Source organism: Colias eurytheme, chromosome 5 (assembly GCF_061535395.1).
Source record: "Colias eurytheme isolate Ceu_HAF_F1 chromosome 5, ilColEury1 Martin Lab GWU primary, whole genome shotgun sequence".
In the NCBI taxonomy this organism is placed as follows: Eukaryota; Metazoa; Arthropoda; class Insecta; order Lepidoptera; family Pieridae; genus Colias; species Colias eurytheme.
Window position 1 is genome coordinate 1,249,192 of NC_142984.1, and position 16,651 is coordinate 1,265,842.

A 16,651-nucleotide genomic window follows, 5' to 3' on the forward strand; every position below is an offset into this window, starting at 1 on the left:
ATTTAATGATAACAAATATAAATAAATATATAACTACAGAACCTATATGTCAATAATATAATGTGGATGAGTAGCTTTTTTCTATATATTTAATCAATTCCTGATTTATCATGCGATTGATTGATTACTTTGATTTTGTAAAGTGCATGTTATTGTTATCTGAGTAATATTTTTAAATGAGTTAAGTAATATTTGTAATACTAATAATATGAAGTCGGTTAATAAAAGACACATTTCTCTATATAAAGTATGCACATCCCAATATCGCACACGCACTATTTAATCGAGTGTCTGAAAAATTATATGCTTTGAATTAAAATAAAAAATGTATTTCTTTTGTTCTTCTTTCGCTACAGCTAAAGCATTATGAGATTTTCTTGAATTCTTAATAAGCAAAACAATTAAATAGTATATTTAAAGTTCTAGATATTTAACGAAGTTTTTAACACGATTAGATATGAAACTAAGTGACCAATCACAATGACATATCAAACTGTAATACGGAAATCTGTTTTGTTTAGGATTTTGCTTTTGAAAGTGTGCATTTTGTTCGTAGAGGCTATTTGTAAATTATTACTATTCTTTTAGGATTCAATTTCATTCTCTTTGCCATATTCCTACTAACATTATAAAAATAATGCGAAAGTAACTCTGTCTGTCTGTTACGCTTTCCCACTTAAACCTCTCAATCGATTTTGATGAAATTTGGCACAGACAATCTTTAGACCCTGAGAAAGAACATAGGCTACTTTTTATCAAAACACCACGCGGGCGAAGCTGCGGACGGAAACTAGTAACTTATAAAGCTTATTTTTCGTCGATAAAATGAGCCTCGAATTTATAAGGATTTATTATTTTTAGTATCAAACAATCACAGACCACAGTAGTCCTCTAATTAATACCTATACATACTGTATGTGTATTTATCGATTAAGTTTCATTAACTTTTCGTATTTATTTCTTTTAATTATTATCTTATCATTTATTTAATTATAAAGTAATATAATCACATTGAGATAAACATCTCAAAATTTTTGCGAAATCAAGAACTTTAATTGTATATTTACCTCTATATTCGTCATTTCATCAATAGATATCTATCAAAATCAAAATAAAATGTTTTTCATTTCCGTTGATAATTTCTCTGACTCAATCCAGCAGGTATCCCGATATTATATTACTTCCTATTTTTATTGGTTCTTTATGTTAAATATTTGCATTTTTTTCTCTCTTTAAAAGTGCAAAAAATAAATAGACTGTATTGAGCTCTATAAGATGCAAAAAAATCTATTACAATAATTCCTATGCTTCATAATGGTGTGTTTTGAGAGAAGATTCGTTTTCGGCTTGAGATAAGTGCCATTACGATTTTGAAAATGAAATATATATAATAGGTAAAATAATTTATTTTTATAGCAGTTAGGAATTTTTGATAAAAAAATCTACATTAAGGAATATTTTGTAAGATTACCAAAGATAAGTACTAAAAACAAATTGGTGATGAGTGGAACAAAGCCACATAAATAAATTTATTGTCTTTGATTATATCTATAAAATAATTATTTATTACAATCATAAATACATAAATAACATAAATGACCATCGTAAAGAAAGTAACACCAAAAAAAATTATATCTCTGAAACTTGCTTATCGAACTGTGCGTCCGTGTGTCACGGTATTGTAGAGTATTCGCCAGTGCAGTATGGACTGACGTGTGATCTCTAAGATATATATATAAAAATATATGTATATAAACATATTAGACACGCGTATAACGATAGTTGTTGTGCGAATTTTGGCGGGAAAGGTGGTTTTCGTTTAGGAATTAAGGACTATAGGGATTCAAAATGTGGTCGGCGTTTGTGATTCTGTTTATCTGTTTCGTCGGTAAGTTTTTTCGTGGTGGATTTATTAAATTGGTCAACGAATTAATTGAGTGATTATTTTAATTAAATATTAAGTATGTGGAATACATCGGTCGTTTGAGGTGTTTTATTTTAATTGTATCGTAAAATTATTTTAATCCTTTTTAAATATTTAAACATAAAGCTTAGCTTTTAGAATACTAAAATATGAAAGCCGCCCAAATAATTTTGAGACATTTTAATACTGAATCGGTTTACAATAAATAAATCGAAACCAATAAATTGAAAATATATCAGTTACTTATGCTATTTTTCCAAAACATTAGGTTTTTTCTAATGAAAGGCAAATATTTTTTAAAGTTTTTATGTACCTTTAAACTCAATGTTTCCCTCGAATTAAATCTGTTTTATAACTCAAAAATAAGAACAATTACTTACCTAATTTAAACTAAATACCTACATTAATATTATTACAGTGTTTCAGTTCGTTTCGTTAAAAAACAAAAGAAAGTGTTCAGCAAAGTAACCATCATAAATGTATTTTTAATGATTTTCTCTATATATATAACTAGCTTTCCGCCCGCGGCTTCTCCCGCGTTTTCAGAGAAAAACCCGTTCCCGTAGGATTTCCGGGATAAAACCTATCCTATGTCCTTTCTCGGGTATCAAAATATATCTATAGGGTCAACCGGGGCAAATGCAACTATGGGGCTATGGCAACTAGTTATCATAACTAATTTATTAGAGTTGTTGTAATATATCGCCACCTATGATTCAATAACTCAACGACTAATAAAATATCTTACAAGTAATAGATGGTGCCACTACGATGAAAACTATTTGATTGATAGGCCATTTTGTCAAACCGCTATTTTGAAGTTGGTGTGCGTAAAAACAGGTGTCGAGTTTTACAGACAAAAAAATTGTTTAGGAGTGATTTTTTGCAGGTGTTTTTGATTGGACACGATTATCACAAGCCGTTAAGCATATTTCATTTATATTTTTAATGCGTTAGTTGACTCTATTTTGTGTTATTGATGCAGTTACAATTGCCTCATGAAAATTTCACTGTGGGGTTATTGCAACTGTGAGGTTAGTTACAATAGCCCCTTATATTTTTGTATGAAACTAAAAACACTAGTGATGTGACAGTGTCGATATTTTTAATATGTATCCTTCTTGGTAGTCACAATATACTTTCTTTATGATTAATTAAAGAAGAACCATCGATTATTTCTTCGATATTATACCCAGAGACGGGTTCATAAGTAAAATTAAAATTAGATAAAGCGTGGTTAAAGACTATAAGTAACTAAAAACGATAGGTAGGATAGTTCTGTGATTGTTCAAGTAATTTTAGTTAACGGTTGATTAACTAATAAACGTATTTTGTTTGGTTTACGTTTTTAACAATATTTAACACAAAGAATATTATTTGTTCTGACCAAAAACTAAAATTGACTTAGTAGGTAGTACACTGTAATTTTTTTTTGTTGCGATTTAAAGTGGTAAATCAAAGCAGGTACATGAGATTTTCCTCTAAATAATGCGGCGCCATCTACGATCGCAACGTTATTGTATAGATAACGTTATGGTATATATATATAGAATAATAAAAATATATCGATGAATAAGTTTTTTGCATTCCCCACACTAATTCTCTAACAAATAGTTGCATTTGCCCCACATTTAGAAAAATAAGATTTTTCCTGAAAACTCGTCCTTGCTACACGGTAATCCAGTTCAAAATCCTATGAATAACATGAAATCTCATAAATATATTCTATATTCGTTGTTTTATATGAAATAGAAGAAGAGCTATGGCAGTTAGTTGCATTTACCCCCGACTAGGGGTTAATGTAACTTTTTCTACCAATTTTAGGAAATATTCTCACTACCAGTTATTTATAAGACTACTGTATTGCTTGATTGGTTTAAAATAATCTTGAATAAATACAAAAAACAATAAATGGGTCAAATAAATGACCAAATATAAAAGGAGATAACTGCAACCGATCAAACTTGAAACTTGTTATTTTTTAGTTGCATTTGCCCCGGTTGACCCTACCAAATTTCATGCAAATTGGTTCAGTAGTTCAGGCGTGATTGAGTAACAGACAGACAGACAGAGTTACTTTCGCATTTATAATATTAGTATGGATTGTGAAGTAGCTAGGTACTAGATTAAGTACATATTATAGCTAAAAGAAAATATTCCTACAAATCGAGAGCATCTAAGCAAATCTGCATTAACGGCAACAAGAAATTAGCTCAATTGGTACTGAACCCATGACCTTGTAGAGCCTATCATTTTGATAATTGATACGAAAGCTACGGCATTGATAACGGTCACGTTCAAAGACTTGCATTCATTATGCAACGATTATGGACGATTAAATTAATCTTTCTATACTATATAGTCATCCTGGTTCTGCTCGGGTTAACCTGGTAAAAAAATATATAGGTGAGGACTAATGTAACTATACTGGCGAAATAGATAATTAAGTTCAAAGTTTAAGTAACAAAGAAAAAAGTTCCTTTTCTTTTATAATGTACATTAATTATTTATAAAGTATCAAATGTGAGCATGAAATAAATATTAAAGACAATAATACCTCAATTACCTGTATTTCCACGTTTAAATATTAAACATTAGTACCTATTTAGGTACCTTATTTTATTTTTTATCAAAAATTAAATAAAAAAACTTTCAGAAGGATATTCAATTTAATTAATTTTTATCACTGTAGGAATTATTTGTAGGCAATATTCGTTGAAAACCGTGCAAAATTAAAATGGTAATAAGAAACGTTAATACCATAACAAATCTATTGAATACTAAATAAATTTTACTTCTTATTAAATACTAGCTGAAGCCCGCGGCTGCACTCGCATAAGCTAAAGAAGGGTAATGACTTCAATAGGTATATGTATCTCTCTTTTAGACTCGAACTTTTTTTCGTGAAAGATTAACATCGGAATAGATTGTTTTTGAAGATGGACAGATAAAAGTAATTAAAATTCCCGATATTTTAAAATATTATATTATCATGTTGATTTTTGACGTGAGTGTAGAACTCCAATTATCCGAATTAATGGGGACCGGGACCCATTCGGATAATCAAATATTCGGATAATCGGATTAAAAAAAAAAATTGCCATTGGAGAGAATAAAAGCTATTTTTTATTGAATTAAATGAAAGAAACATGAAATTTTCACATGTTTTAAATATTTTTGCAATCATTTTTCTTATTTCCTCTAGTGACAACGCATCTTTATCATCATCATCCTCTCCATATTCTTGTTAGGGGAAGAATAATAGCGCACTTAGACTTTTTTTGGACAATTTTTTGTGATTCGGATAATCGGCGATTCGGATAGTCAGAGTTCGGATAATTGGAGTTCTACTCACGTGACAACGTCTTATAATTCGATAAAGCCGGCTGCACGCACGAAAAAACATGACTCATGCGGCGTTACATCGCTCTGAGGCGTTCCATGTAAGGCTTGAAGTGCGAGCGAGAGCGCGGAACGAACGACAAAGAAGCACAATCGGACGTTGTCACGTTCAACTATCGTCAGTAAACAGACTTTACAGACATCCAATTTTTTTCATATTTTATCAGTTAAACCTTTATTTGAATTATAGTTTTGTAAAATTGTTCTTCAATTAAAACTATATAAAAATGGAAGTATCTACATTCTGCTAATACTAAACAATATTTATAAATCTAAGGGATTGGTTGGAAGGGATTACCAGGTAACTCATTAAGAAAATGATGAAAAAATGTAATACCATGGACCCAATAAATGTCATTTGTCCATGGTAATACTTACATTTATTTATTATCCAAAAAATATAAATATTATTGTTTAAAACTTGTCATGAGCTCAAATATTTAACCTTTAAACAAAGTGTCGGAACTACTGAAAAATTCCATTCATATCATTTATTTGAACATCCAGATAATAATTTTATATATTACCTATTACCAAAACTGTTAAATAGAATACGAATAAAACCAATAATTAAATATTTTAAATCTAATAATTACTTTTATTTGATTAATTAATATATGCTCGCTATATCAAATAAACAAACTGAAAAATGTTACATAATATATCATAATATTATACTTACTCAAATTTTGTACCTTTAATCTATAAGTATTTAAAATAGAAATACTATTGTTAAAAAAATAACATCCGCAGGACGACACAAGGAAATTCATCGATAACCCAAAGGATTTTATTGTTAAAATATTTTTTTAAATAAAAAGTACCTAAAGAAGCAATAGCTAACTCAAACAACCTAACTTTATGCTGCATAATACCAAATAACAAAAAAAATGTATACATCCTTTACTCATCCAGATATTCAGTTATGTATTAAAAATTAATATACATAGATACGGCTTCACAAGGCTTCGTATTCATTTCTTGGAGGAAGCCAGGCTTATGAATAAATTATGTGGGCTTTCTTTGGACAGCTTTTGTTCGAGCTGAGAACAAAGGCTAAATTAGGTCGGCTTCACAATTCTGTTGTGATGCAGGAGAGGTGTTGAGATCGATATATTATTATAGCAAAACATAAGGGGAGAAGATTTTCTTTATACGGAGAATAATTTTGGCTAAATTACTCAATATAAATTAAATTGAATTTTATTTTTTTGATTTTATGGCATACAAATGCCGAATCGGTCAGGCGTCCGCCCCGCATTGGCGTGAAAGACGCGGGCTCGAATTTTTTCTATTCTTTATAAATTTATAAAAATTAAATTATTTAGGTACCTAATAAAAAGAAGTTCAACAGCTATCAATAATTCTGCAAAGTGCATTTAAGGTGCATAATTTATTGTGACAAGTACCTATTATAGAAAATTACCACTATGTTTGCTGCTACATTCTTGCATTGTATATTTTGTAGTAACGACCGCCCATGAACGAACGATACGACCGATAAAAGTGTAACTTTCATTAATAGGAATCCGACATAACCAATCAACTAACTAGCCATTTTCCCATTGTATTGAGTGCTCTGCAATAGTAGAGCACTTGAGAGAAGAAAAGAGAACTTTTTACACACAGAAAACCTATTTATAAATAACTTCATGTTACCAAAAGCACAAGATACATTCTCTCCATGAAACGTAATTTCCTTGTTTTTAAACACACCTATTAACAAGTATTTTTATCATATCGTATAACATTTTCATAACTTCTCCTCTTGAAAAACATTATTAATATTTGTTTTTTTTTCAGGTGCGACGTATGGCGAAGAGTGGTCCTACGATTGTAAGTATATTTCTAGACATTTTTCAATCAAGTATTAACATTAAAAAACTCTAAAACTATAAACATATAAAACTGCCAGTGTGGTGTTGAAAATGCTGAATAACTGCAATTTATTCTATATTCTTATTTCTTCTTTTTTATTAGGGTTCCGTAGCCAAAATGGCAAAAACGGAACCCTTATAGTTTCGTCATGTCCGTCTGTCCGTCTGTCCGTCTGTCCGTCTGTCACAGCCGATTTACTCGGAAACTATAAGTACTACAGTGATGAAATTTGATGGGAATATGTGTTGTATGAACCGCTACAAAAATATGACACTAAATAGTAAAAAAAAGAATTGGGGGTGGGGCCCCCCATACATGTAACTGAGGGATGAAATTTTTTTTTTCGATGTACATACCCGTGTGGGGTATCAATGGAAAGGTCTTTTAAAATGATATAAAGTTTTCTAAAAAACATTTTTCTTAAAGTGAACGGTTTTTGAGATATCAGCTCTCAAAGTCGTAAAAAGTATGTCCCCCCCCCTCTATTTTTATAACTACGGGGTATAAAATTCTAAAAAAAATAGAGGTGATGCATGCTAATTAACTCTTTCAACGATTTTTGGTTTGATCAAAGTATCTCTTATAGTTTTTGAGATAGGTTGATTTAACTGTAATTTATTATATTTGCTGCTACGGAACCCTTTGTGCGCGAGCCCGACTCGCACTTGGCCGGTTTTTTTTGACTACTTAACAAGGAGCGTCAAAAGTTTCAAATGAACGTAGAAACTTGTATCGTAACATAAATAAGTTATTTCTTTGACCGCGTATCTTTAAAATTAACGTCGGACTTTCTTACAACTTTTAGAAATGTCTGTTTTAACCTTTAAAATAGAATCAAGATAGAAAACCAAAAATATTGAAAATCTTAGAAGATATAACTCTCTAGTCTGTACTGGTTAGTTTTCTTTATGATGCGTGATCATCGTTGATACATTACACTTTCTTGGAATAAATAAATTGGCTAAAAGCTTTCTTGGATTGGATATATCAATATAATATGTAAGAGGAACAGCGTGTCGAACTATGTACATACTTTATCACACGTAACTACGCAAATAAGTTAAAAGCTCCCAAGTGAGGTGTTATTCAAAGTATACGTCGAACATCTATACGTCAAAGTCATAATGTTAACCGTTTATACGTCGAACAACAACTGCTTTCAATACACGGAGTTATTTTATTTGTACATTATATTTTCTAGATATTATTCACGTATATTAAAACATTTAAATATAAGAGTTAACACTCCGTTTGAAGTTAGAGAGGTTGAAATGAGAGGTAAATCCAATTAAAGCTGCGGGCTCAAAATATAGGTCACGATGTCAACATACAATTTAGATTTGAATTACCTTCCCACTCCTTCCTGTATACGTCTTATACAAATACTAGGCTATAATCACTTCTTTATTAAACTACTTGAGCTAGGAATTACCAAAGAATAGATACTAATAATGACTTCGTATCAATCACATATTTTATTCTATTCATCGACTTCAAAAAAAGGAGGTTCTCAAGTCGACTGTATTTTCATCTTTTTGAATTGTTTGTTACCTCAGAACTTTCAACCGGGTGAATCGATCATGATGATTATTTTTTATTTGATAGCTTTTGCCTTTCGGTTCGTAGGTACCATTTTTAGTACAGTTCTGACAACTTGAAGACAGGTTACTTATATGTCTAAAAATAATTATTTTTAATAATTGTTGGTCATGTATTTATTTATTTATTTTCTCCTAATAAAGAAATTTGTTCATTTCTAGATGTAAGATACAATAATTAAAGACGGGGCTATAAGCCGCTTACGACTAATAGACTGGGGTAGAAGCCTTTGAAAATAATGAAAAGATAAAAAAAATCGCAGTCGGATGAAACCCATTAGAAAAGGAGGGGAATATGATAAAAATGTAAGGAAAAATAAATTACGGTCAATCCGAGTTCGGGAAGCGGGAGGGGGGAGCTTTTAAGAGAAAAAAATGGTTTCTCTCGATTTCCGACAAAACTACAAGTCCTATAGAAAAAAGTTCAATGGCAAAGTTGTAGGTAATTAAAAGTTCTACAACTTTTGTATTCACAATTTTTTCACATAACCTAAAAATTTAGGTGAAAAATTCAAAAAACCAAGTTTTTGGTCTTTTATTTCTATCTACTTCAAAATTTATTTTTTTTCTACGAAATTTGGTGGAAACTTACTTTATTATGTCCCAAATACACTGTAATTTATTTGATTGAAAATATTTATTTTTTCGCCTTATTTTGAATTAATACCAAAAAAACAACCTAATTTTCAATGGAAAAGTCACCCGTCAAAATATCAGCTTTTTTCAAAAACTTGGGGTGCCTTTTATTCATTGAAATCTCTACTTTCATATGGTGTAAAAAAAATAAACACCACCATAGTAAATGTTCTCAGGAAATGCATACAAACAGTCTGAAAATTAGCTTTTACTAAATCAGGCACACTTCTTGAACTCTATATCTTCTCTTGTATAGGTTTTTCGGTAATATTTCAAAAGAAAAATAATTATCTGTTCTAAGTTTAATATTTTACAGCATATTCAAAAGCAAAATGATGTCGATAAAAACATTTCAGGTAGTTCGAGAAGTGTGCCTGATTTAGTAAAAGCTAATTTTCAGACTGTTTGTATGCATTTCCTGAGAAAATTTACTATGGTGGTGTTTATTTTTTTTACACCATATGAAAGTAGAGATTTCAATGAATAAAAGGCACCCCAAGTTTTTGAAAAAAACTGATATTTTGACGGGTGACTTTTCCATTGAAAATTAGGTTGTTTTTTTGGTATTAATTCAAAATAAGGCGAAAAAATAAATATTTTCAATCAAATAAATTACAGTGTATTTGGGACATAATAAAGTAAGTTTCCACCAAATTTCGTAGAAAAAAAATAAATTTTGAAGTAGATAGAAATAAAAGACCAAAAACTTGGTTTTTTGAATTTTTCACCTAAATTTTTAGGTTATGTGAAAAAATTGTGAATACAAAAGTTGTAGAACTTTTAATTACCTACAACTTTGCCATTGAACTTTTTTCTATAGGACTTGTAGTTTTGTCGGAAATCGAGAGAAACCATTTTTTTCTCTTAAAAGCTCCCCCCTCCCGCTTCCCGAACTCGGATTGACCGTAATTTATTTTTCCTTACATTTTTATCGTATTCCCCTCCTTTTCTAATGGGTTTCATCCGACTGCGATTTTTTTTTGTTTCAAAAATTATCTACTCTAGTGTATAATAAATTAAGGTTTATTCGCTTGTGCGAGAAAGAGGGTAGCTTTTCAAATGTAACTGTATTTTATTATTATTTGCTTAGTAATGTATTACAGGCGAATGGTCATGTTCAAAATGTTGGCACACAATTAACAAACAATTTCTTAATAATTTCCTTCAATACGTATTTTCCTCTTATTTTATCAAACAAAAATCTAAATCATACATAAATATGAGCCAATAAATATAATCTTAAGAACCTTCCTTATCAAAATATTAACAATACAAAGATTCAATGTACTTTAATATAAATATTGCAAATATAATTAACCGATAGCATTATATAAAAAATGGAAATTTTAGTAAATATGAATTAGTACATCTTTATGATACTCCGATAAAAGAATTGCCTATTGCAAACTGATTTTTCTGTATGCTAAAAATAGCAAAATGTAGCCAACAATCGGCCAAATATTGACATTTCTTATTTCGATAAAAAATACAAAAACATCCGAAAGTGTTTAACTCCTAATTCTTACTAGTAGATAAGGCCTAGATTTACTTTCAGCCAAATTTTTTACTTAATCGGCACAATGAAACAAATGATTTAGCTATTTACAGCAGAAAAATTTCGAGCCATAATTTAGTTTACAATCGAAAAAGTTCAAGAAGTTTGGCTGGGTTATCCAGTTATTGAGTAACTTATTTCTCAATTTCTAGATCTGTCATAAGTCTTTCTCATAACTAAATTTACCCTCAAATATCTCAATCCCACCAGACGAAACCCGCTGGCCAGGCCAATGCAACGAAGGCAAGCGACAATCCCCCATCAACATCATGACACGCAGTGCGCTGGTGGATCACATGGGTCTGCACATCCGAGGTCCTCTAGCCTTCAGGGGTTATGGGAGTGCTAATGTGTCTGCTCTGAATAATGGTCATACTTGTAAGTTACCTGAATATGATGGTTTTTTGCTCTAAGACGTATTGCTGGTATCCCTGATATAAATATCGAAACAAAGGATATAAATAAAGAAGTTTGTAGAAAAATATTTTATCGCTTAAGTACTACTTAACTAAAGAAGAGAAGAGACAACCCCTTGATTTATGACTAACATAAATATATTATGAGATTTCTGTTCAATCACATTTTAAATTTACTTTCCTAAATATAAACTAGACCTTCTTTCAAAAGCTTTGGACAAAAACAGAGTTCTTAATTAAGTACTTTTTCAGTGAAATGGATGCTAGTAGAAGATGAACCAGCCCCATTGGTATCGGGTGGTCCTCTAAGAGGCAACTATAGCTTCTTGCAGTTTCACTTGCACTGGCTCTCGGAACACGCTATAGATGGCATGAAGTGAGTATGATTCATGAAATAATTGACAGAATCTCATCAAGGTGTCTTTTTTAATAATTGGATGTAATAGATTAAAATGTCTTAGATTTTTATTAGCTCACTTTTACTCTTTTCATAAGATACAAAAACGCAATCTTCAATATTTTATAAAATACGGATTGGTCAGTGTAGATGAACAAAATTCTGTTGTTATTCTTTGAAATTTATAGATCGTAGTACAATACAGCTTAACTTCTAATGTTTCTTTGATTTTGAATCTAGATATCCATTGGAAATCCACATGGTCCATGTCAAAACCGGACTCACTGTTGACGAGGCTCTCCAGAGACCAGATGGATTAGCGGTCCTTGCTATTCTCTGTCAGGTAACCTATTCCGTACTGTACCTATATTTTATTCATATATCAATTTGAAGAATTAAGAATTATAGAACGAATAAGATTTTCTAACTTTTTCATTTTAAGCTATTGCATAGCTTCTATCGCGGGCCTTGAGCGCGGGGACCGAATCCAGAAACCCCCCACTCCGACGGGTGCGGAGGTGTGGCTTGAAGGCATAACATGCAATAGCTTTACCGCGGCAGTCCCTGAGTGCCACACGTCTTTTTTATTTATTTGTGTATTAACATTGCGTCAATATTTTTTAAGCCCTATTTCTTTCACGTATAGTAATTTAACTTCAAATACTTTATCTAAAAATCATCAAGGATACAAAATTATCTCACAGGTCAGCAGCGGTGGTGCAAGTGAATACGCTTTGGGAGAAATCGACCGATTCTTCACTATGTTAGTTGAAAGGCACGCTCAATATCCCAACACCGCTGTTATTGACCTCACGTAAGTATTGATTAATGACTTCTTTAATATCAATACTGCAGTTCTTAAATTCAACAGCATCAGCAACGTCGTCATCGTCGTAATCATTATTAAATTTATCATAAGTAATTCGTTTCTCTACCATTATCATCATCATAAGTCATTTTTCTACCATTATCATCACTGGTTGACCCCGCACAGGTTTTCCTATTGGTTTAACCAGGGATTTACAATTTAGGTTTGTAAACAATTTTGAAAAATAAATAAATATTGTATTTGAATTTTTTGAATTTGGACTTTTATTCTTTCTTTTGGCTTCTTAAACTTGAAATTGATTGATTGTTTCTATAATTACTCAGTAAATAAAATCTCAGAAAGCGACAAAGGCTATATATTTTGTAGTTAAGAAAGTAAAAATGAAAATTTCCTACAGTCGCTTATTCAGCCCGGAGCCACAATCGTTTTACACTTACCACGGCTCACTGACCACGCCCATGTGTCAGGAGGTTGTTACATGGATTGTGATGGACAAACCACTGATCATTTCTGATACACAGGTAAGAAATACATTTTTACAATTCAAACTCAAACTCAAACTCAAACATTTATTTATTCAATTAGACTTCTTCCAGAAGCACTTTTGAAACGTCATTAAGTACATATTTTTAACATTTACCACCGATTCGGAAAGCAGTATCTACGGAGAAGAATCGGCAAGAAACTCCATAGTTGCTCTTTTTAATCATGTCAGATTTACAATTTTACAAATTACCTAAGTAATATCATAATATATTATCAATCTAACTGAGACACTAATTTATAAATCGTATGATTAGAATACAACATTTTTTATAGTCAACTCCTCTTGAAATAATTTGTTTACATTTTTTAATACACTTTTCTAAGTTTGTCTTTAATTTGTTCATAATATATTAAGGCATATATTAATTAGAGAATCGAGAAATTGAAAATGCTTTAAAATACTTAGTTTCTAAAGTTTGTTAACATTATTGTGTAATCCTATTAATATCACTGTATAGGTATCGAAAATAAAACTTTCACGAATGATGATCTCTCCTCAATAACATCTCCAGCTTTAGTATTATAAGACAGGAATACAGACTGCATATTAAAAAGTAATAAAACATCCACATACCTCTAAATTTTTGAACAGATTCAAAATTCACAATATTTTCGATACCCATACTGTGTACATCCATTATACCAGCAATACCAATACTAAGATACCAATTTAATTCCAGTACAAACAAATAAGCCGTGTAGACGTCGGTCGGATAGACAACTACCGCAGCTTGCAAGTATCCGACCGCGAGGTCTATCGTAGCGTGGCCTCTTGTGCTAATGTTGCTATTCCCGGTTTGTTCGCGATTCTTGCTTCCCTTCTCAACCTTTCTTCTAGTTTGACTAGTATCATGAGCAAGGGAGTCTGCGTTATGGTTAATATTAAGAAGAAATTCTTGGGCGATAGAGTTAGGGATTGCAAGAAGGTGATGTAATTTTCAGGCGGAATTACGTTTATTAAGAAAAGTTATTTGGGGGATTGTATTCGTTAAAGAAATGATTTGATTTGGGAAATTAGGAGGAAGAAACAGAATGTTTTTTGACATGGGTGTTCTTGTTACTTTATTCACAAATGACTTTCCGATGGGCGTGTATTTTCATGCTTATCATCATGCAAGATGTAAAGTTTGATGTTGGATGGTTTAAAGATTTCTATTGTATCTCGAAGGGGTTAAAGAATGTGATACTGTATTGTCTTTTTTATTGTTTTTTCCTGAAGTTATTTTTCCATCGGAAGGTGTATTTGAATAAAGATGCTGAAACAAACTGACTTGGAAAGTTGGTTAAGAAATAGGATGAGGTAAAATAATAATATAGCATTTCATATTATTGCTTTAATGTTTTAGTCACATCTGAGAGATTTGTATTGTTAAGAAATTATTATCAAAATCTTCACATTTAATTTTTTTATCACTTTTAAATTACTAAAAAATGGGTCAAGTTCTATAAAATCTCTAAGCAAATATATTTATCTATACAACTGTCATCTCTGTTGTATGTTTTACTAGTCTCAACAACGCATACTGTAGAAATTATGATGATGATATAGGAAAAATGTATCAAATCACTAATATAAAAAAGGTATTAAAAAACTGGGTTATTGATGATGCGATATGTTAATTAAAACATTTTAATAATCATTAAGGTCAATGCTATATTCAGTTTAAATTGTAGCAAATCATTATATGTACATACTTATATACATTGCTAATGTATCTATAATTAATTTATTGTTAACTAGAAAATATTATTATCTTTTTCTAAACTCTCATCAATTACAAACTTTATCATCAAGTTTAATATAGCACTTCATAATAATATATAAATATTAATAATCACTTACTAATACAAAAGACCGCCTCCTTGTTACACTGGTTGACGCGTGAGCGTAGCACCGAGGGGTCCTGGGTTCGATTCCCGGTGGAGACGAAGAAAAAAAATGTCTCGGTTTGGTAGGACACAGAAGGTTGATAACTTACTGGTCCCTAAAGAAAATTGATCAGTGAAACAGATGTATAATGCATCTGTCCCTTACCCCACTAGCGGACACGGGACTTCACTTAATATAAAAGAAATAATTCATTAGACCACCGAGATCATAGAGTTGGCAATGAATCAATCTTTTAGAGTTCTCAAGACGTTACTTAGCCTTTGAAGAAGCTGTCTATCACAGGGCTATATCTTAAGAAGTTTAATAGGTCAAAGTCAATGTAGAATATATACACTATTCCACAAATTATAACGTTTTTCTCTTAAAATCTATCAGCCGTTTTCCTTAACAAAAGCATTTTATTACCTTAACATTCAACTGTAGTTGAACGATAATTTTTATCAATGCAAATGAGCATTATAAATAATGATAGATATACTATATAAAATTATATAAAGGCAGTTATGTCGTATAGATTAGTACAATATAATTTAAGATATTATATTTAATCCATACTAATATTATAAATGCGAAAGTAACTCTGTCTGTCTGTCTGTTACTCAATCACGCCTTAACTACTGAACCAATTTGCATGAAATTTGGTATGGAGATATTTTGATACCCGAGAAAGGACATAGGATAGGTTTTATCCCGGAAATCCTACGGTAACGGGTTTTTCTTTGAAAACGCGGGCGAAGCAACGGGCTGAAAGCTAGTAACTTATAAATCATTAAAATTTAAAACATGCTGTAGATTCATGATTGAATTTCCATGTATAAAATACATATGAATTCTTAGAGAATTTCTATGATATATGTATATTTCATTAAAGTGATAATAATAGTACATATATGTATTTATTTAAACAATTATTACGTTTAGAATAGCTTCTAGTTTAATATATGAACGGTTGCTCAGTAACTTTAAAAATAATAATACACATAATTGTAATACTTATATAATTAATACACATAAATAATTTGAACATGTACCTATGTTCAAAATATATTATATCTAACTACCTATTCATTACTTATATATATATATATTATATTCTAACATTTTATATAACCATGTCTCTATCAGCTAGATTGTAGATCTATAATTTATCTTTAAATTCATAGATTTCTTGCGACAAAGAGACAAAATTAGCCTGATATAATAGGAATTTCATTGAATTTTCTTATCAGATACTAGAAAAGAATTATAGATTGATTAGTTTCTTGTGAAAATTAATTGTTATTTATTATTATTTTATCTATGAAATCATTTGTTTACATTCTCATGTCAATTATAATTATATTGAACTCTTAAAATATCCATGACTCGTTTTATCAATTCACTAATCGCTTGATGACATAAAACTTTTAAATAATAAAGCCATATCATTAAAATCTATTTTTAAATTTCGATAAGATTTTATAATAGGATAATGTATCGATGCAGTATATTTTAACTATCTATTTATTGAAAATATAGCATGTATTGGGATAATTTAAAATAAATTTTCGGATGTAACATTCTTTCAATATTGTGATTT

At 30.5% G+C, this 16,651-nt stretch overlaps 1 protein-coding gene across 1 annotated transcript; it reads left to right on the plus strand.

The window, feature by feature from the left end:
• Positions 1-1,795: 1,795 nt before the first annotated feature.
• On the plus strand, positions 1,796-14,116 carry LOC149908259 (carbonic anhydrase 2-like). Its single transcript, XM_090102185.1, has 8 exons — positions 1,796-1,888; positions 7,130-7,162; positions 11,204-11,371; positions 11,662-11,785; positions 12,047-12,149; positions 12,511-12,620; positions 13,033-13,156; positions 13,862-14,116. The coding sequence occupies exons 1-8, from the start codon at positions 1,849-1,851 to the stop codon at positions 14,114-14,116; spliced, it is 957 nt and encodes a 318-aa protein (XP_089958311.1). The 5' UTR covers positions 1,796-1,848.
• The last annotated feature ends 2,535 nt before the right edge of the window (positions 14,117-16,651 follow it).

What these genes read in the sequence shown, in the direction of transcription:
- LOC149908259 (XM_090102185.1), top strand. Translation starts at nt 1,849, where the DNA reads ATGTGGTCGGCGTTTGTGATTCTGTTTATCTGTTTCGTCG. An exon ending in TCTGTTTATCTGTTTCGTCG is followed by an intron (nt 1,889 to 7,129) that starts GTAAGTTTTTTC and finishes TTTTTTTTTCAG; the next exon opens with GTGCGACGTATGGCGAAGAG. An exon ending in TCCTTGCTATTCTCTGTCAG is followed by an intron (nt 12,150 to 12,510) that starts GTAACCTATTCC and finishes ATTATCTCACAG; the next exon opens with GTCAGCAGCGGTGGTGCAAG.